General features: G+C 44.9%; 1 protein-coding gene across 4 annotated transcripts in view; it reads left to right on the top strand.

Annotated features, from left to right (window-relative positions):
- Nucleotides 1–6144: 6144 nt before the first annotated feature.
- Nucleotides 6145–24318, top strand: part of ACYP2 (acylphosphatase 2) — a 140364-nt gene continuing 122190 nt past the window's right edge. The window contains exons 1-3 of one of the 4 annotated variants that reach the window (XM_030557729.1): nt 6145–6900; nt 18782–18798; nt 21586–21695. In XM_030557729.1, coding sequence (XP_030413589.1) covers nt 18796–18798; nt 21586–21695 — 113 coding nt within the window. In that variant the 5' untranslated portion in view covers nt 6145–6900; nt 18782–18795. Of the gene's footprint in view, nt 6901–6923; nt 7547–16610; nt 16678–18781; nt 18799–21585; nt 21696–24318 lie in introns of those variants that run through there. The other 3 variants (XM_030557726.1, XM_030557725.1, XM_030557727.1) reach the window with 3 other exon arrangements.

The following is a 24318-nucleotide window of genomic DNA, read 5'->3' as shown; positions in this document are numbered from 1 at the left end:
TTCCACTTGCTGAGCCTACTTGGCAAAGTGGTCTCGGCTTTCCAGATGGGCGGACAAGCAGGGCGTTTTCCCGGTGGCCGCCCTGATCCAGTTTATTCTGGACTGCCTCCTTCAATTTAGAGTCCAGAGCCTTGCAACTCGTCAGTCAAGGTGCACCTGGCAGCCATATCGGCTTTCCACTCACCGGTGAAGTGCCATACAGTATTCTCCCATGCTATGACTGGCTGATTCCTTAAGAGGTTGGATCGTCTCTTCCCATAGGTTAGGCCCCTTGTTCCAGAGTGCGACCTAAACCTGGTGTTGGCACATCTCACAGGGCCCCCGTTTGAGCTGCTAGCCACATGCTCCTGGTCACACCTCTCGTGGAAGGTGGCCTTCCTGGCTGCAATCACATCAGTTAGGCTGGTCTCAGAGCTCAGGGCCCTGATCTCTGAGCCCCCATACACAGTGTTTCATAAAGATAAGGTCCAGCACTGCCCACACCCTTCGTTTTTCCCGAAGGTGATCTCCGCCTATCATATGGGTCAGGACATTTTTCTGCCGGTCCTCTGCCCCAAGACCCATGCGTTCAGTGAGGAGCGCCGCCTCCATACGCTGGATGTGAGACTGGCTCTGGCTTTCTACTTGGAGCAGACTATGCCATTTAGAAAGGCCTCTCAACTGTTCATTGCCTTGTCAGAGCGCATAAAGGGTTGGCTGATCTCCATTCAGCAGTTCTCCAACTGGATCACCTCATGCATCTGTACCTGTTATGACCTGGCGGGAATCCTCCGCCACCAATTGTGAAGGCGCACTCGACTTGGGTGCAGGTCTTGTCAGTTGCCTTTTTGGCTCATGTCCCCATTCAGGACATTTGTAGCGCTGCCACATAGTCTTCAGTTCACATGTTCACCTCGTACTATGCGATTGTCTCCCAGACAAGGGATGACGCTGGGTTCAGCAGGGCTGTGCTCCGTCCTGAGAATTTGTGAACTTCTACATAACTGCAACAGATATAGCTTGGAATCACCTATTGTGGAATACACATGGGCATCACTTGAAGAAGAAAAGAGAGTTACCAGTTTCTGTAACTGGTGTTCTTCGAGATGTGTTGCTCATGTCTATTCCACATCCAGCCCTCCTTTCCGTCTGTTGGCGTTGTCTGGCAAGAAGGAACTGAGGGTGGGAGGGGTACGCAGCACCCCTTATACCGCACCATGGAGGCGCCACTCCAAGGGTCGCTGGGGCGCTCCCCCATGGGTACTGCTAAGGGAAAAACTTCTGGCACCAGTGTATGTGGCAAGCATGCACACCTATTTGGAACAGACATGAGCAACACATCTCGAAGAACACCAGTTACGGAAAAGGTAACTCTCTTTTCTTCACGAATTTTAAGTAGCCACTCCTGGCTCTTCCCAACAAACTCCTTGACTAGGGCTGGATTTATGGTAATGCTGGTGGTTTAGGAACAGCTACACCAGCTCTCCATCAGCTGATAACTCTCCAACACAAGTGGAATTCTCAGAGGACAAGATTTGGCTGCTTTCCAACCACTTCCTGATACCAGAGTGATACTAAATCATTGGAACACAGGAGAATCTGACCTATAGGATGTATAGTTATACACTTATTGAACAATGAGTATCGTTCACAATCATGTTACTTACAAAAATTGTTGCACAGTCAGGGAAAACAATAATTTTTACTATAACACAATGGTATATAAGGCACAAATAAAAACGTAGGCAAATTGATTGCATGGGTATCTAGAAGGATTGGCAGAAAGTAATCAAACTTCACTCTGTTAAGGTGGGATTCACCATCTGGTACGATTACATACAGTCTAAAGAATATATTTTTTATCATGCAATCAACATACAGTCTTTAAAGAAGTTCTTGTATTGTTATTAGTTTTGTGATATACTGTTTTTTGGGGGGAGCTATGGCAAATAGCAAGGGAATTTGCTCTCTGCTTTAATCTCTCTAAATGTTATACCAATAGAATAAAAACCAGCAGGATCTTATTAAGAGGGTAAGGCAAAGATGCCACATTTATTGTAAATATAATAATAAATCAAAAGATAAAAGTAAACAATGTTGTTTAACTATTTATTCCTATCACTACTTATTCCTTTTACACACACACATTATATATATATATATATATATATATATTCATTCACACAATCATTCATTCAAGTTCTGTATAGGTGTTATAGTTACCAGCCTAGAAGTTGCTCATGCCAAGTTACTGTCCAGGTATCTTGGTCATGAGGATGGAGCCGAGTCTGTGTCAGATGCACCTGATGCTCCTGGAGGCAGGGCCAGCTCTAGCCATTTCGCTGCCCCAAGCACGGTGGCACGCCGCGGGGGGGGCGCTCTGCTGCTCGCCGGGCCCGCAGCTCTGGTGGACCTCCCGCAGACGTGCCTGCGGAAGCTCCACTGGAGCCGCGGAACCAGCGGTCCCTCCTGCGGGAGGTCCACCGGAGCCGCCTGCCGCCCTCCCGGCAACCAGCAGAGCGCCCCCCGCAGCATGCCGCCCCAAGCACGCACTTGGCGCGCTGAGGCCTGGAGCCAGTCCTGCCTGGAGGTTAGCAGCAGAACCAGAGACTCAAAGTCCTCAGTCTTTAGAGTCCATTCTTATGGGAATTAATTCCTATGTTAGTCTATGGGAACTGTTTCATCTTGCTGTTGCTGACTCAGTCAGCAGATGGCACATTCCTGGTGGCTCCACACTGTCCAAAGTTTGTGTTTCTCATCCTTCCAGATGTTGGGGTGGATCCCAGTTTACCGTCCGGGGGTTGTCTGGTGGTCCACTTGACACATTCTTTCATCGACGGATACTCCCTTTCTAGGCTGGCACCTCCCTAACCATTCATGTACATCAAGCATTCATCAACATATAATCCATATCTTAACCATATTTTAATTTACTGTCTCCATCACTTTTGGAGTATGTGCTAATTCATTTGAGACTCCTGGCCCTTTAATCACAGAGTGTGGGGGTCTGTTCCTAGGAGCCATTGCTGTTACAATGAAGTGAAAGTCACTTAACTGTTTATAGCATTTGTTTACATTGTATCAATTACAGCTTAACGCTCACAGCGTTCACTTCAAGAACAAAGTCAATTAACTTGTTTGTAAGTTTTACATAGTAATAGAGTATCTTTCACAGAATAGATAAAATCAATGGTTTCTGCAGACAGTAGCTTACAAGTTTTAACAGAAAACCGAAGAGATTTTTGTACTTGGTGAAACTGTTGGATTTTTAAAGTGTGGGGGACAAATTATTGGGGGAATCACTGTTAGTACCTTCTTTAATATCCCTACATAACTCACTGATGAGCAACTTGCGGCCCGCGGGCGGCCCATCAGGGTATCTGATTGCGGGCCATGAGACCTTTCGCTGACGTTGACCATCTGCAGGCATGGCCCCTGCAGCTCCCAGTGGCTGCAGTTCACTGTTCCCAGCCAATGGGAGCTGTGGGAAGCAGCAGCCAGTACATCTCTGCAGCCCACCGCTTCCCGCAACTTCCATTGGCTGAGAATGGTGAACTGCGGCCACTGGGAGCTGTGGAGGAACGTGCCTGCGGACAGTCAATGTCAGCAAAATGTCTTGTGGTCCGCAATCAGATTATCCTGATAGGCCACATGTGGCCTGTGGGCTGCAGGTTGCCACCACTGCTCTAACTAGAGTCACTTCTTGAGGGAGAGAAACCAGCCGGTTGTGTTTGAACTGAGCTCCATGAAAGAGGGGAGTGTATGCAAGCAATTTGAGACTAATTCTGTTCAAGGGCTGCTGTATATAGTGTAAAATAAGGAAGCTGCGCTAAGAATATGCCTAGACAGCACATCACTGATTTCTCCTCCCACAACAGGGCCCTGACATCTAGTGCTACATCGTAGAGATGTAACAATACTTTGGCCTGTGGATCTCTGGGGTTCTGTAGAGAGATGGTTATTCATAAGGTGCTAGCTCTTCTTTCTACCTGCTAAATTGCATTAAAGAGAAAAGGTGGGTGAGGTAACATCTATTATTGTACTAACTTATGTTGGTGAATGAGACAAGCTTTCTGTGTAAACTCAAAAGTTTGTCTCACTCACTGGCAGAAGTTGGTCCAATACAAGATATTACCACATCCACCTTGTCTCTCTAATATCCTGGGACTGACACACAACTACATCAACACTGCATATAAATTGCATTACAGATAGATATAAATACAGTAGAACCTCAATTATGAACACATTGGAAATGGACGTTGTTCGTAACTCTGAAATGTTCATAATTCTGAACAAAATGTTATGGTTGTTGTTTCAAAAGTTTACAACTGAACATTGACTTAATACAGCTTTTAAACTTTACTATGCAGAAGAAAAATGCTGCTTTTAACCATCTTAATTTAAATGAAACAAGCACAGAAAGTTTCCTTACCTCATCAAATTTAAAAAATTTTTTTTGTAGTAGTGTACATTTAACACAGTGCTGTACTGTACTTGTCTCTTTCTTTTTTTGGTCTCTGATGCTACCTGATTGCATACTTCCGGTTCCAAATGAGGCGTGTAGTTGACTGGTCAGTAGGGCTGTCAATTAATTGCAGTTAACTCACGTGATTAACTAAAAAAAATTAATGGTGATTAAAAATTAATCGCAATTAATCACACTTATAACAATAGAATACTACTAATTGAAATTTATTAAATATTTTTGGATGTTTTTCTCCATTTTCAATATTGAATCCAATTACAACACAAAATACAAAGTGCACAGTGCTCACTTTATATTATTTTTATTACAAATATATGCACTGTAAAAACGATAAACAGAAGAAATAGTATTTTTCAAATCACCTCATACAAATACTGAATTGTTACTGTGAAAGTGTAACTTACAAATGCAGATTAATTTTTTTTGGTTACATAACTACACTCAAAAACAAAACTGTGTAAAACTTTAGTGCCTACAAGTCCACTCAGTCCTACTTCTTATTCTGCTAATCACTAAGACAAACAAGTTTGTTTATATTGACGGGAGATACTGCTGTCTGCTTCTTATTTACAGTGTCACCTAAAAGTGAGAACAGGTGTTTGCATGGCACTTTTGTAGCCGGCATTGCAAGGTATTTACATGCGAGATGTGTTAAACATTCATACGCCTCTTCCATGCTTTGGCTACCATTCCAGAGGACATGCTTCCATGCTGATGATGCCCATTAAAAAAATGTGTCAAATATATTTGTGACTGTACTCCTTGGGGGGAGAACTGTATGTCTCCTGCTCTGTTTTACCTGCATTCTGCACCCTTTTCATGTTACAGCAGTCTGGGATGATGACTCAGCACATGTTCCTTTAAAGGCTTTCACAGCAGATTTGACAAAACGCAAAGAAGGTACTAATGTAAGATTTCTAAAAGTAGCTACAGCACTAGACCCTAGGTTTAAGAATCTGCAGTGCCATCCAAAATCTGAGAGGGACAAGTTGTGGAGCATGCTTTTAGAAGCCTTAAAAGAGCAACAGTCTGATGCAGAAACTGCAGAACCCAAACCACCATAAATGAAAATCAACCATCTGCTGGTGGCATCTGACTCAGATGATGAAATTGAGTATGTGTCAGTCTCCACTGCTTTGGATTGTTATCAAGCAGAACCCATCATCAGCATGGAAGCATGTCCTCTGGAATAGTGGTTGAAGCATGGACATAAGAATCTTTAGAGCATCTGGCACGTAAATATCTTGCAACGCCAGCTACAACAGTGCCATGCGAACATCTGTTCTCACTTTCAGGTGACATTGTAAACACGAATCAGGCAGCATTATCTCCTGCAAATTGTAACCAACCTTGTTTGTCTGAGTGATGGCTGACCAAGAAGTAGGACTGAGTGGACTTGTAGTCTCTAAAGTTTTACACAGTTTTATTTTTGAATGAAGTTTTTTTGTGTGTACATAATTGTACATTTGTAAGTTCAACTTTCATTATAAAGAGATTATAGTACAGCACTTGTATGAGGTGAACTGAAATTTGTTTTTTTTTTTACAGTACAAATATTTGTAATAAGGTGAGCATTATATACTTTGTATTGTGTTGTAATTGAAATTAATATATTTGAAAATGTAGTAAACATCCAAAAATATTTACAATAAATGGTATTCTATTGTTAACGGCACAATTATTCATGATTAATTTTTTTAATCGCTTGACAGCCCTACTAACAGGTCAGTTAGTAGCTCTGGTGTTCATAATGCTCTCTAAGGTTCTGCTGTACCTTAAATACCTTCCTAAAGTTATTTTTCAATGTTAGCAATTGACACATTACCTGATCACAAATGGAAAAGGACATGTCCCGCATGATTAGGAAGGTGATCCATGAGACTCTATAAAGGTGTGGTCCACCCAATGAGGAACAGTTGAAGAGGCTGCCCCAAGTCTCCTTATTCATTGAAGAAGTTGGAAGGGGTCTTTGCCCCAAGCGCCCTTGCTTCCTGGAGAGGCCAGGAAAGGGAGAGACTCTTCTATACAGGCCCTAGTCCAAATCCCCTAACACAGAGCGTGCCCCGACACTCCTCACTTCTTGCAGGTGGTGACAAATTCTTCAGTGGGGGTGGGGGTTAACACTATGTCATGTTGGGGGAGGGGACTTCCTGGGAGGGTCAGTGGGTCTCTCCCACTCCTGGAGGCAGGCCGGGGGGCAGCAAGTGGGGCAATTTGCCCCAGACCCCGCAGGGGCCCCATAAGCCCTGGCTAAAGGCACCCTTTTAACTTTTACTCACCCGGCGGCAGTCCGGGTCGGCAGGCCCTTCACTCACTCTGGGTCTTCAGCGGCGGGTCCTTCAGTGCCACCGAAGACACGGAGCGAGTGAGGGACGCCCTGCTGTGGAGCGAGTGAAGGACTCGCCCCCCCTGCAGACTCAGAAGGCTGCCAGGTGAGTACAAGTGCCACAGCAGGTGGCACCTTTTTTATGTCTGCTCCCCTGCTTTGCCCCAGGCCCCCTGAATCCTCTGGGCGGCTCTGCCTGGAGGTCCTTATAGGGGCCTCTCCCCCTCACTGGGGGCTGTCTCTGGGTTCGGGAGAGGCCCTCAGGCTGGTGTGGGGGAGGGCTCAATATTTGGAGCTCTCTCCCCTGCCTGGGGGTCCCAGCAGTTAGGCGCCTGCCCCACGCCGGTGAGCGGTCCAGCCGCCCTCTCCGGGGGTCTCAGTGCGGGCTGGGCCCCAGTACGCGGTCAGGGGCGGGCGGCCGGGGCGCTGCGCGGCAGGTACCGCGAGACCGTTGTCACAGCTCCCACCAGCGGGCCTGGGCAGGGCGCTTCGGGCCCGACACAGGTTCAGCCTGGCAGGCGGCCGCTTTTCCAAGAAACTTGAGCCCCGCGCGCTGCCGTCCCGGCCCCTCCAAACGAGCCCAGGGGGCTCTCGCGGCGCGCCCGGCTCCGTAGGTCCTGGGCATTCCCGCGGCGGATCCTCGAGCAGGCCGGCGCCGGCGCCGGCGCCCGCGCCCCCCACCATGTCCGCCCTCGCCAAGGCCTCCGGTGTCCTCAAGTCAGTGGACTATGAAGTGTTTGGCCGGGTGCAGGGTAAGTGCGGGGCGGACCGGGTGCGTGACGCGCCTGGGTGCGCATGCGCGGAGCTGCAAGTTCGTTCCCTGCGCGAAAGCAGGTTGAGGGCTGCGGCCTCAGGGCCCTGCAGCGGCGAGCCCCGCGCCCGGGGAACAGGGGCTGGGTAGGGGACCCCACTCTCCCCGCCCTTCTCCATGAGGGAGCTGGAGGGTAGGCCCCTAGTCTTTTCCTTATGACTTGCAGGACTGCCTCAGCTGGGCAAACGTGTTAAAGTTCAGCATGTATCTGAGGTCTGGTTGCGGTCAATGTGTACAATAAAGGGCTTGTAGAGGTCCTGTTAGTGCCCGTCAAATGTAATCTTGCCCCTCCCATCCATATAATTTTTCCAGAGGGTTGCATAAATGGGAAGTGACTGCCTGCGCAGGAGTATTGCCGAAAGGGATCTGCGGCTCGTAGTGGCCCACAAGCTAAATATGAGTCAAGAGTGTAACACTCTTGTGAAAAAAAGCAAACATCATTCAGGGATGTATTAGCAGAAGTGTTGTAAGCAAGACATGAGAAGTAATTCTTCTCTGCTTTGCACTGACTAGGTGTCCACTGGAGTACTGTGTCCAGTTCTGAGTGCCACATTTCAGGAAAGATATGGACAAATTGGAGAAAGGCCAGCAAAGAGCAACAAAAATGATTAAAGGTCTAGAAAACATGATCTATGAGGGAAGATTGAAAAAATTGGGTTTGTTTAGTCCGGAGAAGAGAAGACTGAGGGGGACATGATAACACTTTTCAAGCATGTGAAAGATTGTTATAAGGAGGAGGGAAAAAAATTGTTTTTCTTAATCTCTGAGGATAGGACAAAAGCAATGGGCTTCAATTGCAGCAAGGGAGGTTTAGGTTGGACATTAGGAAAAACTTCCTAGTTGTCAGGATGGTTAAGCACTGGAATAAATTGCCTAGGGAGGTTGTGGAATCTCCATCATTGGAGATTTTTAAAAGCAGCTCAAACAAACACCTCTCAGGAGTGTCTAGATCAGGGGTTCTCAAACTGGGGGTTGGGACCCCTCAGGGGGTCATGAGGTTATTACGTGAGGGGTTGTGAGCTGTCAGACTCCACCACAAACCCTGCTTTACCTCCAACATTTATAGTGGTGTTAAATATATAAAAAAGTGTTTTTAATTTATGCGGGGGGGTCGCACTCAGAGGCTTGCTATGTGGAAGGGGTCACCGGTACAAAAGTTTGAGAACCACCGGTCTAGATAATATTTAGTCCTGCTGTGAGTGCAGGGGACTGGACTAGATGGGGTTCCTCCAGTTCTATGATTCTGTAAAAGCTTCAAACTCTCTCCGAGCTATAACTTTAAAATATGAGTGCTTGAGTTTCACAGCCATATGCTGCTGAATGAGGAGGCTGGATTGTGTGTGAAGAACAGAAGCTTTCCCAGAGATGTGCAATAATAGTATCTCTTTACAATGAACTTGGAGGCAGTGAAATTTCACGTGTAATGATGCACCTTATAAGCCTCTTATTGATCGAAGCACCTTTTGCAAATTATTGCACCACCAATGGAGTAACGTTGTTTGAGGGGGAGTGTCATAACAGCTAAGGGTTAACGTCTCTTTCACCTGGAAAGAAGTAATCTGAAACACCTGACCAGAGGACCAATCAGGAAACAAGACTTTTTCAAATCTGGGTGGAGGGAAGTTTGTGTGTGAGTCCTTTGTTCTTGGTCTTGTGCCTATCTCCCTCTTGGCTATGGGAAGGATTTCTCTATTTCCTGCTTTCTAATCTTCTGTTTCCCAGTTGTAAGTACAAAAAGATAGGTTTGTTTTGTTGTAGTTACATGTGTATAGTTGCTGGAGTGCTTTGAATTGTATTCTTTTTGAATAAGGCTGTTTATTCATATTTCTTTTAAGCAATTGACCCTGTATTTGTCACCTTAATACAGAGAGACCATTTTTTATGTATTTTTCTTTCTTTTTACATAAAGCTTTCTTTTTAAGACCTGTTGGAGTTTTTCTTTAGTGGGGAACTCCAGGGAATTGAGTCTGTGCTCACCAGGGAATTGGTGGGAGGAAGAAGTCAGGGGGAAATCTGTGTGTGTTAAGTATCAGAGGGTAGCCGTGTTAGTCTGGATCTGTAAAAGCAGCAAAGAATCCTGTGGCACCTTATAGACTAACAGAGGTTTTGGAGCATGTGTGTGTTAGATTTACTAGCCTGACTTTGCATTCCCTCTGGGTGAGTGGGGAAGAGAGATTAGCTCTCGGTACTTCTATTTTCCAAGGCTGGAAACGGGGAGGGTGGAATCCCTCTGTTTAGATTCACGGAGTTTGCTTCTGTTTATCTCTCCAGGAACCCAGGGAGGGAATACCTGGAAGGGAGAAGGGAAGAGAAATGGTTTATTCCCATTTGTTGTGAGACTCAAGGAATTTGGGTCTTGGGGTCCCCAGGGAAGGTTTTTGGGGGGACCAGAGTGCCCCAAAACACTCTAATTTTTTGGGTGGTGGCAGCTTTACCAGGTCCAAGCTGGTAACTAAGCTTGAAGGTTTTCATGCTAACCCCCATATTTTGGACGCTAAGGTCCAAATCTGGGACTAGGTTATGACAGGGAGGAGCGAGGAGGCTTTATACTAAAAGAGGTCCACAGCATTAGTAATTAGGTGAACCGGCATAATAAACAGAAAAGTTTAAAGATGTTAAAAATTGATAATTAGAAGCGCACTGTTTTGAAGTGATTTCAGGAAGCCCATGATATAGTTTGTGGGGCAGACCTAGCTTATTCTAAGAAATAAGGATGTAATAAATGGTGTATGGAAATAAGTACAAAATGTACTTAAAATACTGTAATGGTCAAGTGTAGTCTAAATTATTTTTATTTTCATTCAGTGTGTGTGAAAGTTAGATAAGAGATTGATATCTTGAAGCAGATAAACCTAGATGCAAGTATCAGTTCTTCAAGAGTGTGCTCATGTTGATTCCATTCCAGGTGTGTGCGTGCCCATGTGCACAGTTGTTGGAGACTTGAGTACCACATTCATGCGTTGGTATATTAGGCACCACCGACCCTACACCCTCTCAGTTCCTTCTTACTGCCCATGACTGTTGGTTGGAGTGCCTTTAGCAAGAGTGTTAGCAGCTCTTCATAGTCCTTTGTTCTACCTAATCTGTACATAGTTAATGGTAGTTGGTTAGTCTTTATAGTGTTAAGTTACAGTACTTAGAGTCCCCGCTGGGACTTTGTCCCTGAGCAGGGCGTGCCCCACTCACCTGACTCCAAACCATGTGCGTCATGCAGCAGGCCATTGCTGGATAGTGACCCCTACAACTGCCTGAAGTGTTTGGGGGAAGCCCATAGAAAGGATAAGTGTCGCATTTGTAAGAACTTTCGTCCTTGTACACAAAAGGAGCGAGGCTTCGGAGCAAAGGGCACTGCTGGCACCGGGTTCCACATGGTACTATTCCCCCTCGCTGGTGCCGAAGAACCCCCAAAAGAAGAGGAGCCCCTCGGCAGTGAAGGACAAGAGGGCTGTGGAAAAGGACCTTTGTTAGGTCATACGTCCACTGTGGGGTTTCACGGGGGTACCGCTGAGTTCAGACCCCCCAGCTCAGCCAGCGATCCACCCCGACCTGCGGGAGTTGCAAAGGTCGCTGACTTCTGCCAGGGCCATCAGGGGCCGAAGTGGTCCAAGTGGCCAAAGAGCAAAGCCAGCTGGCTCCGCAGGCACCACACCAGGTGACTGTCCTGGCTGTGACCCGGCACCAAAGGGGAAGCTTAGGAGTGCAGCCTCACAGGAGGGCAGAGCACCCTTGATCACCAGACTGCAGGCACACATCCCCATCTCCGCGACCTCGGACACTGGAACCATATTCTAACTCTCCAGCCAGATGACCCAGGTCCCTGACGCATTCCCCGCCTACTAGCTGTGAGATGCCAGAGCTGCGACACAGTTCCCCATACCGCAGATACTGGCGAACTTCCGGCCACAGGTCACCTAGGCCCTGTCTCCTAGACGTTGGTCACTGTCCTGGAGGGGCTGCTTAGAATCACGGCGCTGGTCCCAGTAGCCCTGGTACTGCTCCTCCAGCAGATGTCACTACTTGCCTTCGCCTCACAGGTTGCCGTCCAAAGTCAGCTTTAAGTTTTCACCCTGGTGCTCCTTGAAGACATCCGGGAGACAGCTGGAGTGAAAAGGCCCGGCCTCGATGACTCCATCCTGGTTACTGGAGGGACAGTGGTCCGGGTCGGACCAAGAATTTAGCCTTCACCCCGACAAGGGAATTATCCTCAACGTGGGAGACCATGACAGCACTGACCACAGTGCCATCACAGCAGGGACAGTGGCCTACTCAGTGGCCATAATGGAACCCATAGGGAGTGCTGGTAATGCCGATCACATATTCCTATCCCTCTCTGACTGCCGCGGATAAGCCAGCCATGGCACCATTGGTGCCACAGTCAGAGCATGGTACTGAGCCAGATGCAGCACCAGTGCACTGGACTCTGGCACCAAAGGAGCCTTCCCCAGATAAGGAGGGGGAACACGCTCTTCCTCAAGTGGGACAGTCCTTTTCATCGTCCTCTGATGAGGTGATGGCCGGGCCTTTCCACTCCAGCTGTCCCCCGGATGTCTTCAAGGAGCACCAGGCCCTCCTTAACGGGTGGGTGAAAACTTAAAGCTCCAGGTTGAGGAGGATGCAGAGGAAGCTGATGACCTCTTTGGCATCATTTCAGCCGCTTCCCCTGCTCGGATCGCAGTGCCCCTCCAACCGAGGGGTCCTTAAAATTGCCAAGTCACTGTGGCAACCCCCCTCTTCATTTCCGCGACCCCTAAGAAGATGGAAAAGAAATACTATATCCCTGCAAGGGGGTTTGAATATCTCTATAAACATCCCCCTGCAGAATCACTGGTCATGTCTGCAGTGAACAAAAGGCACAGACAAAGTCAAGTTAGCAGCACGAGTTAGCAGCATGCTGTTTGGCAGAAAAGTTTATTCAATGAGTAGCCTACAATTCAAGGTCTCTAGTCACCAGGCCCTTCTGGGATGCTATCGTTTCAATCTGTGGGATTTCCTGAATAAATTCAAAGAGACCCTCCCCCAAGATCATGTCCAGGAGTTTGCTGCGCTGCTGGACAAAGGCACGTCAGTCACCAGGGGTGGTCCTCCAAATGGCCTGGGACGCTACTGACTCAGTGGCCAGGGTGGTCACATCTGTGGTGGCCATGAGATGCAGCAGTCCTTTGGGTTGTCCCAAGAGATGCAAGCCACGATCCAAGACCTCCCTTTCGAGGGTACTCTGAGCTCACGGAATCAAGGCTCCATCACCTTAAAGACTCCCGAGCCACTCTCCGTTCCCTGGGCCTTCATACCCCTCAACAGTCCAGGAAGCCTTTCTGTCCTCTGCCTCCTCCCCCTCAGCAGTCCAGGTCCTGGGGAACTCCCAGAGCAGGCTCCTACAGGAGAAAGGATAAAGACAAAGGGCATAAATGGTGATATCTGTCGTCTTCCTGCCCGGCTTCACAACCTGACCATCCCTGAGGCCAGGGAGGCTAAAAACAGTTGTTTTGAGGATGCTCCTGAGCCAATCTGTAGGATCCATCCTTCTCCTTCCTTGACTGCCTCCACCCTTTCTGGTCGGCCTGGTCCTGTATCACCTTGAGTGCTCAATACAGTTTAGTTAAGCTATACCATTTATAGATTTATCTCAATCCATCCCTCCCACCCCTCTTCCCCGTCCCTCTTCAGGGACCCTTCTCACAAGGAGCTCCTCATTCAGGAGGTCGACAGCCTCCTGCATTTGGGGGCAGTGGAGAAGGTTCCTCAGAACATGGAAGGAAAAGGTTTCTACTCCCGTAACTTCCTAATTCCGAAGGCAAAAGATGGCCGCAGACCCATTTTGGACCTATGTTGCCTCAACAGTTCTCTCAAGAAGTTGAAGTTTCACATGGTCTGCCTGGCCTCTGTCATCCCCTCCCTGGTATATCACCCTCGATTTAAAGGATGTTTACTTCTATATTTCCATTTTTCCGGGGGCACCAGCACTTCCTCCATTTCATGCTAGGCCACTGTCATTTCCAATTCATGGTGATGTCCTTTTGCCTCTGGTCAGCTCCAAGGGTGTTCACAAAGTGCATAGCGATGGTGGCCACTTACCTGCAACATTGGGGATTCCAAATGTATCCGTACCTCAACAACTGCCTAATAAGGGGCCGGTCCTGAAACTAAGTGTGGAGGCATCTTGGACTGGTCTGTACCACCTGTTGTGACCTGAGGCTGATAATAAATGAAGAAAAAGTCAACCTTAACTCCAGCAGTGCAATGCATAGAATTCATCGGAGTGGTTTTCAACTCCATTCGGGCCAGGGCCTTCCTCCCTGAGACTCCGTTCCAAGCCAAGGTGGACTTCATCTTGTGTATGTGAGCCCATCCGCTCATTACCACCCACACGTCCCTGATACTGTTGAGACACATGGCAGCCTGCACATACATGGTCTGGTATGCGCGGCTTCGCCTCAGGCCCCTACAGGCTTATGGCTTATGTCCCCAAGCAGCACAACCTGGATCGGGTGGTCAGGATTCCGGATAGTGTACTGTCATCTCTCACCTGGTGGCAAGATTCGACGCCACTATTGAAAGAAGTCCCCTTTGTGGCTCCTGCCACATTGATGACCCTCATCTCCGATGCTTCAGATCTGGGGTGGGGAGCCCATCTGGGTGATTTCAGTACGCAAGGTTGTTGGTCCAGTTATGATCGCTACTTGCACATCAATGCCAGGGAACTCAGGGCAGTTTGCTTAGCCTGCCATGCCTTCCCACCTCATATCCAGGGCAAAGTGGTTCAGGTACTTACGGACAATATGGCAACCATGTTCTATGTCGACAAGCAAGGCAGAGCCACGTCAACGGCCTTCTGTCAAGAAGCCCTCAGACTCTGAGACCTCTGTCTGCAGTACGGTAACATCTCATTGCAGCGCACCTTCCAGGGGCCAAGAAACACCTTGGCAGATCACCTCAGCAAGACCTTCTTGTCTCACCACAAGTGGTCCCTCCATCCAGAGGTGGTGAGTTTCATCTTCTGCAAGTGGGAAACTCCCCAGTTAGACCTGTTTGCATCCAGACAGAACAGGAAATGCCACATCTTTTGCTCAATGAGAGGCTTGAACAGCGGTTCCCTGTCAGATGCTTTTCTACTCCCGTGGTTGAGGACTCTGATATACACCTTTCCTCCAGTGCTGTTACTCCCCAGGGTCCTCGCAAAAATAAGGCAGGACAGATCAAAGGCGATCCTCATAGCGCCGGCCTGGCTGCACCAGCACTGGTACATCATGCTGCTGGACCTTTTCTCTCAGGCCAGACTTCTGTCCCAAAACCATGGCAGTCTTCTGCACCTGAATCTGGCGACACTGCACCTGACAGGTTGGCTGCTGCATGGTTGAACAAGCAGGAGCAGCAGTGCTCAGCAAATGTTCAGCAGATCCTGTTGGGAGATAGAAAGCCCTCTACCAGTGCAACCTACCTGGCCAAGTGGACGTCACTTGTTGGACATCGGAGAAAGGTGTCTAGCCTGAACAGGCCTTGTTGCAGCTCATTCTGGAATACCTTCTGCATCTCAAGCTCCAGGGTTTGTCCCTTTCATTGATCAAGGTCCACCTGGTGGCCATCTCAGCACTCCATCTGCCACTCGAGGGCAGGTCGGTCTTCACCCAGGGCATTCTTCTAGGGCCTTGAGCACTTTTACCCACATGTGAAGGATCCTGTTTCTTTGTGGGACTTGAAGCTGGTGCTGTTGTGGCTCACGGGTCCCCCTTTTGAGCCTTTGGCTTCCTGTTCTCTCCTTCTCTTGTCCTGTAAGGTTGCGTTCCTGGTCGTGGTGACTTTGGCCTGTCAGGTCTTGGAAATTTGGACGCTCACCTCGGAGCCACGTTATACAGTTTTCGACAAGGTACAGCTGAGACCTCACCTGGCTTTTCTGCCCAAGGTGGGCTCTCAGTTTCATTCAAGCCAGGACATTTACTTACCTTCTTTCCTAAGCTGCATAAGTCAGAGGAGGAGTGTAGACTGCATGCCTTGGACATTAGAAGGGCTCTAGTCTTCTACATTGACATGACCAAGCCATTCCCTAAGTCTACGCAATAGTTCGTCGCTGTGGCTGACAGGATGAAAGGGCACCCTCTATCCTCCCAAAGAAGTGCCTCTTGAAACACCACCTGCATTCGCTTCTGTTATGATCAAGTGAAGGTGCTGCCCCCTGCGATTGTCACCGCCCACTCAACCAGAGTGCAGGCCTCTTTGGCAGCTTTTCTGTTCCAGATGCCTATCCAGGACATCTGCAGGGTGACCACCTGGGTTATGCATCCATATGTTTACGTCCCACTACACGTTGACTCAGCAGGCCCGGGATGATGCTGGCTTTGCTAGGGCAGTACTGCAAGCGTGAAACTGTGAACTCCAAGCCTACCTCCGTAGATACTGCTTATGAGTCATGTAGAATGGAATCGACATGAGGAAGCACTCAAAGAAAAAAATGTTACTTTGCATAACAGTTCTTCTTCGAGATGTGTTGCTATGTCCATTCCATTACCCGCCCTCCTACCCCTCTGTCAGAGTTGCAGGCAAGAAGGAACTGAGAGGGCGGAAAGTCGACAGTGCCTAATATACCGATGCTTGAGCATGGCACTCAAGGGGGTGCCACAGCCAACCTTATGGATACAGTTAAGGCAAAAGTTTCCGACAACTGTGCACATGGGCATGCCCATATCTACAAAGGAATGGACATGAGCAACACATCTTGAACAACAGTTACGAAAGGTAACTGTTTTTCTACATAATTTAACTAAGACAGTTTGAATAGAGAGGAATGTTGGCAATAATACAAGGCAAACAACAAGGGCATTGTTTAAATTACATGAATATCTGTGGACAGAGAAGGTGGGTGGGTGAGAAGGTGGGTAATATATTTTAGTTGACCAACTTCTGTTGGTGAACAAGATAAGCTTTCAAGCTTACACAGATCTCTTCTTCAGGTCTGGGAAAGGTACTCAGAATGCCACAGTTCAACTGATCCAATAAAAGATATTACCTCATCCACCTTGTACCTCCTAATACCTTGGGACAAACATGGCTATAGCAACACAGCAAACATGAGTATCTTTTGTAAGTTATCTGACAAGTGCAGGTCTCCTGTTTGGTTCTGTTATATTGTAACTACATTTAAAATACATTGTTGTTAGCTGAAAGTATTGACAACTTACTCAGAGTGTCAGAATATGCACCATAGATAAATCAGCAATAAAGGATCAGCAAAACATTATTTAGTTCTGTGTTTAAATTTAAATTATAAAAATCACAAACCATATTATCTGGCAGCTGATGGATCAAATTTACCATGGTAAAAAATGGATATAACACCACTTACTTTGATGGAATATGCCAGTGATAAAGTTGGCCTGATATCTCTTTTGATCATGCTTGAGTGGATGGTGTGAAGGGAGGCTATGGATCATATAGGTGTAAACAGGAATAAAAATACAAACCTCATAAACTGAATGAGAGAGAGCCACGTTACTACTTGTTTATACAATGTCTAGCTCAATGGGGGCTGATATTGGCAGGGGCCATTAAACACTACTGTAATGCAAGTACATAATAATGGAATTCTTGTTTTTGTTTGTTTAATGCATCATGTGACTTTTATCTGTCCTTCATAACTAAGGACTCAGTACTTTCTCCATGAAGGTATAAACTGTCTCTCTTCAGATAGTATTGTGTAGTTTTCTAAAAACAAATGCATGAAAGGTTATATATATATATATATTCTACTTATATATATATTCTCATACATAAATTTAGCAACCTTAATTTTTTGGTGGGAGTAGTCCACCAATTGGGTAACTAAAAGCTTGGAAATTTGTTTTTATAATATAACATTTATTTCGTACTTGGAGACTGTTGACATTCTGCATTCTTTAAAGATACTATCTGTGCAGGATATTGACTACAGGTCTTATCTCCTTAGCAGAAGATGATGGAATTCTCCTAGTTTGTGAGTCTTGAGGGCAGCAGTAGTGGGATAGAGTGCAATACATATCCCCTACTTGTCCTTGTGAGCCTTCTGAACATTCCACTCAGTTTCTTAATTGCATGGTAGGCAAAGTTCCCAGAAAGAAAGTGCCAGTTCTGGATGTTCAACATGAAGTGTTTAAAAAAAAAAAAGTGGGGGGGTGCTCCTGGGATGCCTGCAGAAAAATTTAAGTACATGATGCAAGAATCAAGGGGGCCTGGCTTATCTTCTACCTTCCTACGGTTGTTCTCAAGGATTAAAACCTGAAGCTCTAGGAATGTTCTTTCGCTGTATTGCTAAGAAGTTAAGGCTAGGGACAGAGAATCCTTCAAAAGGATATATTCAGAGAAGCAAAATTACAAGTAAGATATTTTCTCTGTCATTATTTGTCCTAAGGAAGACCATAATAAGTAAGGCCGTACCAAATTCACGGCCGTGAAAAATGTGTCATGGACCATGAAATCTGGTCTTATGTATGCTTTTACCTTGTACTCTACAAATTTCATGGGGGAGACCAGTGTTTCTCAAATTGGGGGTTCAGACCCAAAAGAGAGTTTCAGGGGGGTTACAAGGTTATTTTAGGGGCATCACAGTATTGCCACCCTTACTTCTGTGCTACCTTCAGAGCTGTGTGGCAGAGAGCAGTGGCTGCTGGCCAGGAGCCCAGCTCTGAAAGCAGCGCCCCGCCAGCAGCAGCACAGAAGTAAGGGTGTCAGTATCCTACAACGCCATCCTTACTTCTGCGCTGCTGCTGGCAGCACAGAAGTAAGGGTAGCAGTAACTCAGCCTCCCTCTACAATGACCTTGCAACAGCCCCCCCGCCCCGAACTCCATTTTGGGTCAGGACCTCTACAATTACAACTCTGAAATTTCAGCTTTAAATAGCTGAAATAATGAAATTTACAATTTTTAAAATCCTATGACCTTGAAATTGACTAAAATGTACCATGATTTTGGTAGGGCCCTAATAACATCAAAACATATGTATGTATGTATGTATAAACCTGACTCCTAAGTAGCTATCCATATTTTAGAAGTGTGATGAATAGATATAACCGTTCTTTAAAGTTTTGTAGAAAATGACTAGAACAAACCTCTAGTACTTAGTTTAGTTTACAGAGACAAAAATTAGGTAAAATTGTTAGCAATAGCATTAATTCTGTCAAATTAATCTCTTTTCTTTTCCTTTTTTTCTAGGTGTTTGTTTCAGAATGGTAAGGCAGCATGCATTGTGCCCATTTTACATTACAACAGTGTTATATTTCCAATGCTAAAAATATTGTAGGAGGCCTATAGTAGAGTATAAAGGCATTCAGCTGACGTTTTCAGTCCTTAGCTGGACAGTTAAGTATTTTGTGTTTTTGTTGTTGTTTTTTTTAATCTTGGGTTCTTTTTATAGTAGATACATGGATTAGAATAATCCTACTGTTAAAACAGAATTTCTTTTAAGAGTTTATTCATATTGATGTTATTTAATTTGTTTGTATCATAGTAATATCCAGAAGCTTCAATCACTGAATTTAAACATCACAAGGGCCTAACAATGTGTTGAATGGAAAATGTTAGTTTTGATCTACTGAAGCAATGTGTATTCTCTTTTTATTTTTCTTCATGAAAATGAAAGTGCAGTGCTAATTCTTCAGAGAATTAAATAAATTAATCTACAGTGCTTATAATTTTTTTCTGACAGATGATGTCTAATAATCACATGATGTGAAAGTTTGGTCTCTGCAGCTCAGAACCCAGCCAAGCTTCTCCACCAGTTCTGAACCTGCAGCAGGAGCATTACAATTCAAAAGAAAGGCAGAAGCTCAGAAAACAAGAGGACACAAGTTGCACAGAGTTGAAATAGTTAGGATACTGTATTTTCTGAAAATATTGACTGTTTACTATTAAATATAAAGCTTTTTCAGTATATGGTTATACACCTCTACCCCGATATAACACTGTCCTTGGGAACCAAAATATCTTACTGCGTTATAGGTGAAACCGCGTTATATAGAACTTACTTTGATCCACTGAGGAGCGCAGCACCGCCCCCTAGAGCACTGTTTTACCACATTATATCCGAATTCGTGTTATATCGAGGTAGAGGTGTACTTGTGAAACACCTGAAAAATGAAATTGCTGAAGGACTTAGGGTATAACATATGTCTTGAATTTAGTGACATCATTCATTCTACTCAGTCAGCTCAGGTCTATCCCAGGTACTTCGGGCTCCTATGCTGAGTTGCCACTCTATCAGATATGTGGTTCATTGTTTTGTGCTAAGTTACTGTTAACTTGGAAGTGCAAATCTATGTCTGTGTGTGATTGAAAGTCATGACATCATCCCATGTCTGCTTTATATTTAAGTGAAGGGACGTGAGCATTGAGTGTTTTGTGTGAGGAAAGAACGAGCCTATGCCTCTCTTATATTTTGATGCCTTATCAGCAGGCAAATGTAACCAAATAAACAATTTAAAAATTCTCTTTGTTGCTGCTTAACAGATGCAACAGAAGACCGAAAAAAACACTGAAATTGTGCTGATAGTGTCTAAACAGGAACAGTTCTCTAGTAAACTAATCAATAATGACTATTCATTAATAGCAGCCTAGGCCAACCCAGTTGAGTGTATGTGAAGTATACTAAAATGTAGTCCCCAGAGGCTATTAGCCAAATCTGAGTGCAGTATATGCAGCTGGATAAAGATAGATAGATAGATATAAAAGAGAGAGTCTCTGTGCATACTCTGGTATATTATTGTATTATTGAGCAAAATTTGAAACATAGAGTGGAAAACTCCCAACTGTATCTTTGAACTGCATTAAAGTTTACAATTGTGGTGAGTCTGATTGTACTCTGCAGTGCAGCATATAAACATGAGATGCATGCTTGCACACAGATTGTTTTGTCTTGATTGAGTTAGAAAAGATGTAGATAGTTAAAATACCTGTGACATCTATATTTATGTAACTGATGTAAGAGAAGTAGAAGAACATGTGTTGACTAATATTAATTGACTTACTCTTTGTTCTTTGGGTGGAATAATTCTTTGCTGGATTTCTGAGAGATAGACTTCCTATTCTGTGCAGTTTTGTGGTTTTAAAACATGTATATTAAAGATACACATATGTTACTTAGGTATGAGAGAGACAGATAATATAGAATGGCAAAACTTAAAAAAAGGTGGAGATAAACTGAGGTGGCTGAAGTCAGTTCAGGAAATGAGTAAGTGAAATCAGCATAAGTTCACAATAATAATGTATTGCAAAAAGAGCCATATTAACAACCCAAACATTTAACTGGACTTCAATCTTTATTGCTAACCCCACTTCCCTCTTCTTCAAGTGTTTTGTTCTTCTTCATTTACTTCTCAAGGAAAGTTGCTAATTATTTTGACAGTTTGCTTGAAGATGGGATGTCATAGCTCCTTAAGGAAGTATAGCAAATTCAGAAGTGCTTCAACAAAAGATCAAGTTTTCACAGCCTTCTGTTTTTTGCTATCAGTGTTATTTCTTCGAAGTGGCAGTTGTGGCGTGATGTGGAAGACGCTTGACCTCTGCACAAGAAGATAAGATATATGTTGAAAATTCTTAAAATGGAGAGTGTTGATTTTTTTGTCTTCTCCCTCAAATGGAACCATCAGTAGGTTCTGACATATCATGAGAAAACTGTCCCAAAGAAGCTATAGTGCTACTTGCTTATTGCCTGCAGTGTAACTTGAAAGTGGAGCCAAGGGATGATGTTATGATAAACACTGATAAGCACAAGTAGGATAAGGCTTGCTTTCTTGTTGAAAAATTGGCTGCTTCTGCTGCAAGTCCAGAACCGGCAGGAAAAATCCAGGTGTTTGGGTAGGTGCTTTAATATCTACAGATACTTTTTAGGAAGAGTAGATTTTAAGAAAGTTGTGGAAATGTAACTGTGGCTTTAAGATTACTGATGCACAATCTGTGTGTGTCATAACTGCTGGTACTGAATATATTGTATGTATTTTTTGTTTTATTTTCCAAATCAGTACACAGAAGATGAAGCTAGGAAAATGGGAGTAGTTGGCTGGGTTAAAAATACCAGACAAGGGACTGTTACTGGCCAAGTTCAGGGCCCAGAAGATAAAGTAAATGCAATGTAAGTACTTTTGTGTCAATGTGTGTTAGCCTCATTGACCTGTCAATTTTGTTAAAATGATTCTGAAGAGAATGTAAAATTAGATTTAGAGATCAGTGACTTACTGTAACAATAACAAATCAAGGTTGTAAGAAACATGCCATCTTGACTCCTGAGCAATAGTTATTCTTCTGGTGTATCGGAGAGCTGGGAAGAGGAGCCAAAAGGAATATTGAAAACCAAAAAAATGAAGAAGAGACTATTAAGTGAAAAAACACAAAATTAGGAGGAGGAAAACACAACAGACAAATTAATAGGATTAGAAAGAAGGAAATGGACAATATAAAGAAAAGACCATCAATTGTGCCAGGACATAGGATAAGGGAAAATGTGTGGTGATGGGAGGAATGTGTGTGCCTGCCTGTCCACTGTAAATAGGGGCTTCCCCTCCAACAGCAACAAAAAAGACTTGGAACCACTGCTGCAATGTAATAGTATTTTCCATTGGTCTTCTGTGAGCTGGTACCCTAAATGATACAATTTTTACCAAGATGTCTGCCTATAGCATTAAGCTTTGAGATACTATTTTAAATTTAAAACTTTTAAAAAAAATTAGAACTGTTTGTTCTTGGTGACAAGTGCTAATCCTGTCAGCTTTTATACTGCTTGGCTGAGTAAAATAGACTTACTTTTCCTTTGATTCTTAAATCATAAATCATTATGAACAGAGTAGTAGATACCCTTTGTCATAAACAGATAGCTAAGGGTTAATGTCTCTTTCACCTGAAGCACCTGACCAGAGGACCAATCAGGAAACCAGATTTTTTCAACTTTGGGTGGAGGGAATTTTGTGTCTGAGGTCTTTGTTTTCTGTCTGCCTGCTTTCTCTGAGCTTTGGAGAAGTAGTTTCTGCTTTCTAATCTTCTGTTTCTAAGTGTAAGGACAAAGAGATCAGATAGTAAGTTATATGGTTTCTTTTCTTTGGTATTTGCATGAATATAAGTGCTGGAGTGCTTTGATTTGTATTATTTTTGAATAAGGCTGTTTATTCATATTTCTTTTAAGCAATTAACCCTGTATTTTGTCACCTTAATACAGAGAGACCATTTGTATGTATTTTTCTTTCTTCTTTATATAAAGCTTTCTTTTAAGACCTGGTGGAGTTTTTCTTTACTTCAGGGAAATTGAGTCTGCACTCACCAGGGAATTGGTGGGAGGAAGAAATCAGGGGGAGATCTGTGTGTGTTGGGTTTGCTAGCCTGATTTTACATTCCCTCTGGGTGAAGAGGAAAGTGCTTTTGTTTCCAGGACTGGGAACGGAGAGCGGGGGGAGTCACTCTGTTTGGATTTCCAGAGCTTGTATCTGTGTATCTCTCCAGGAGCACCTGGGGGGGGGGAAGGGAAAAAGGATTATTTCCCTTTGTTGTGAGACTCAAGGGATTTGGGTCTTGGGGTCCCCAGGGAAGGTTTTCCAGGGGGACCAGAGTGCCCCAAAACACTCTAATTTTTTGGGTGGTGGCAGCAAGTACCAGGTCCAAGCTGGTAGCTAAGCTTGGAGGTTTTCATGCTAACCCCCATATTTTGGACGCTAAGGTCCAAATCTGGGACTAAAGGTTTGACATGGTTGGCAGCGGTTACGGGATAGACAGAATCCAGAAGCCAGTAGAAATATTTTATTTTTCTTTTCTCTGCTAGGGGCTTTTTAGCAGAGAGAAACAGTTTGGTTTTAAAAGGGAACCAGAGAGAATTTTTTTTTCTGCTCTCTCTGGCAGTTTGTGGCTTGCATATTAAGCAAGAAGCCATTAAGGAGCTGTTACAGGTCTTTTGTCATGCAATAGCCCTCCCATTAGGAGGCAAGTACCAGCACTATATCATGCAAATAAAGTGGTTTTTCTAGTTTACGCTAGAGGGAGAAAGGAAAAAAAAAAACAAAACACATTGTTGCTAGGCAGACCCCAGGAGGCAACAGAGCCTGCAGTTCAGAAGATAAACACCGGAGGGCACCCCAACACAAGAAAACCGGAACCATGATTTCTAAGGCAAAAATTGAGGCCGAAAAACAAGTCAGAGAAGCTGAACACAGGCGACAACTGGAAATAAAACAAACAGAGATGGAAATAAGAGAGAGAGAAAGAGATGCAGCCTACCAAAGAGAACAGGCAGCCAAAGAGGTGGCCCACAGAAGGAAGCAAGAAGAAGAAGAGGCGGCCCACCGCCGAGACATGGAAAAACAACAAAAAGAAATGGAAAAACAACAAAAAGAAAATGAAGAGAAGGAAAAACAGAGAAAACATGAACTGGACTTGGCAAAAGCTGGGCTGCATGTGCCAGCCAACCCTAACAACCCGGCGCCAAATATTGCTCCTCAGCACAGGAAATTTCCCACCTACAAGGCAGGTGATGACACCGAGGCCTTCTTGGAAAATTTTGAAAGAGCCTGTCTTGGGTACAGCATCCCCGAAGACCAGTACATGGTAGAATTGAGGTCACAGCTCAGTGGACCTTTAGCAGAGGTGGCAGCTGAAATGCCTAAGCAGCAAATGAATGACTATAAACTTTTTCAAACCAAGGCCAGATACAGAATGGGGATAACCCCAGATCATGCCCGTCGGCGCTTCAGAACCCAAAAGTGGAAACCAGATGT

The sequence above is a fragment of the Gopherus evgoodei genome, chromosome 3 (assembly GCF_007399415.2).
Source record: "Gopherus evgoodei ecotype Sinaloan lineage chromosome 3, rGopEvg1_v1.p, whole genome shotgun sequence".
NCBI classification, from domain to species: Eukaryota; Metazoa; Chordata; order Testudines; family Testudinidae; genus Gopherus; species Gopherus evgoodei.
Note: the sequence above shows the minus strand (reverse complement) of the source record. Positions and strands in the feature narration are given on the sequence as shown.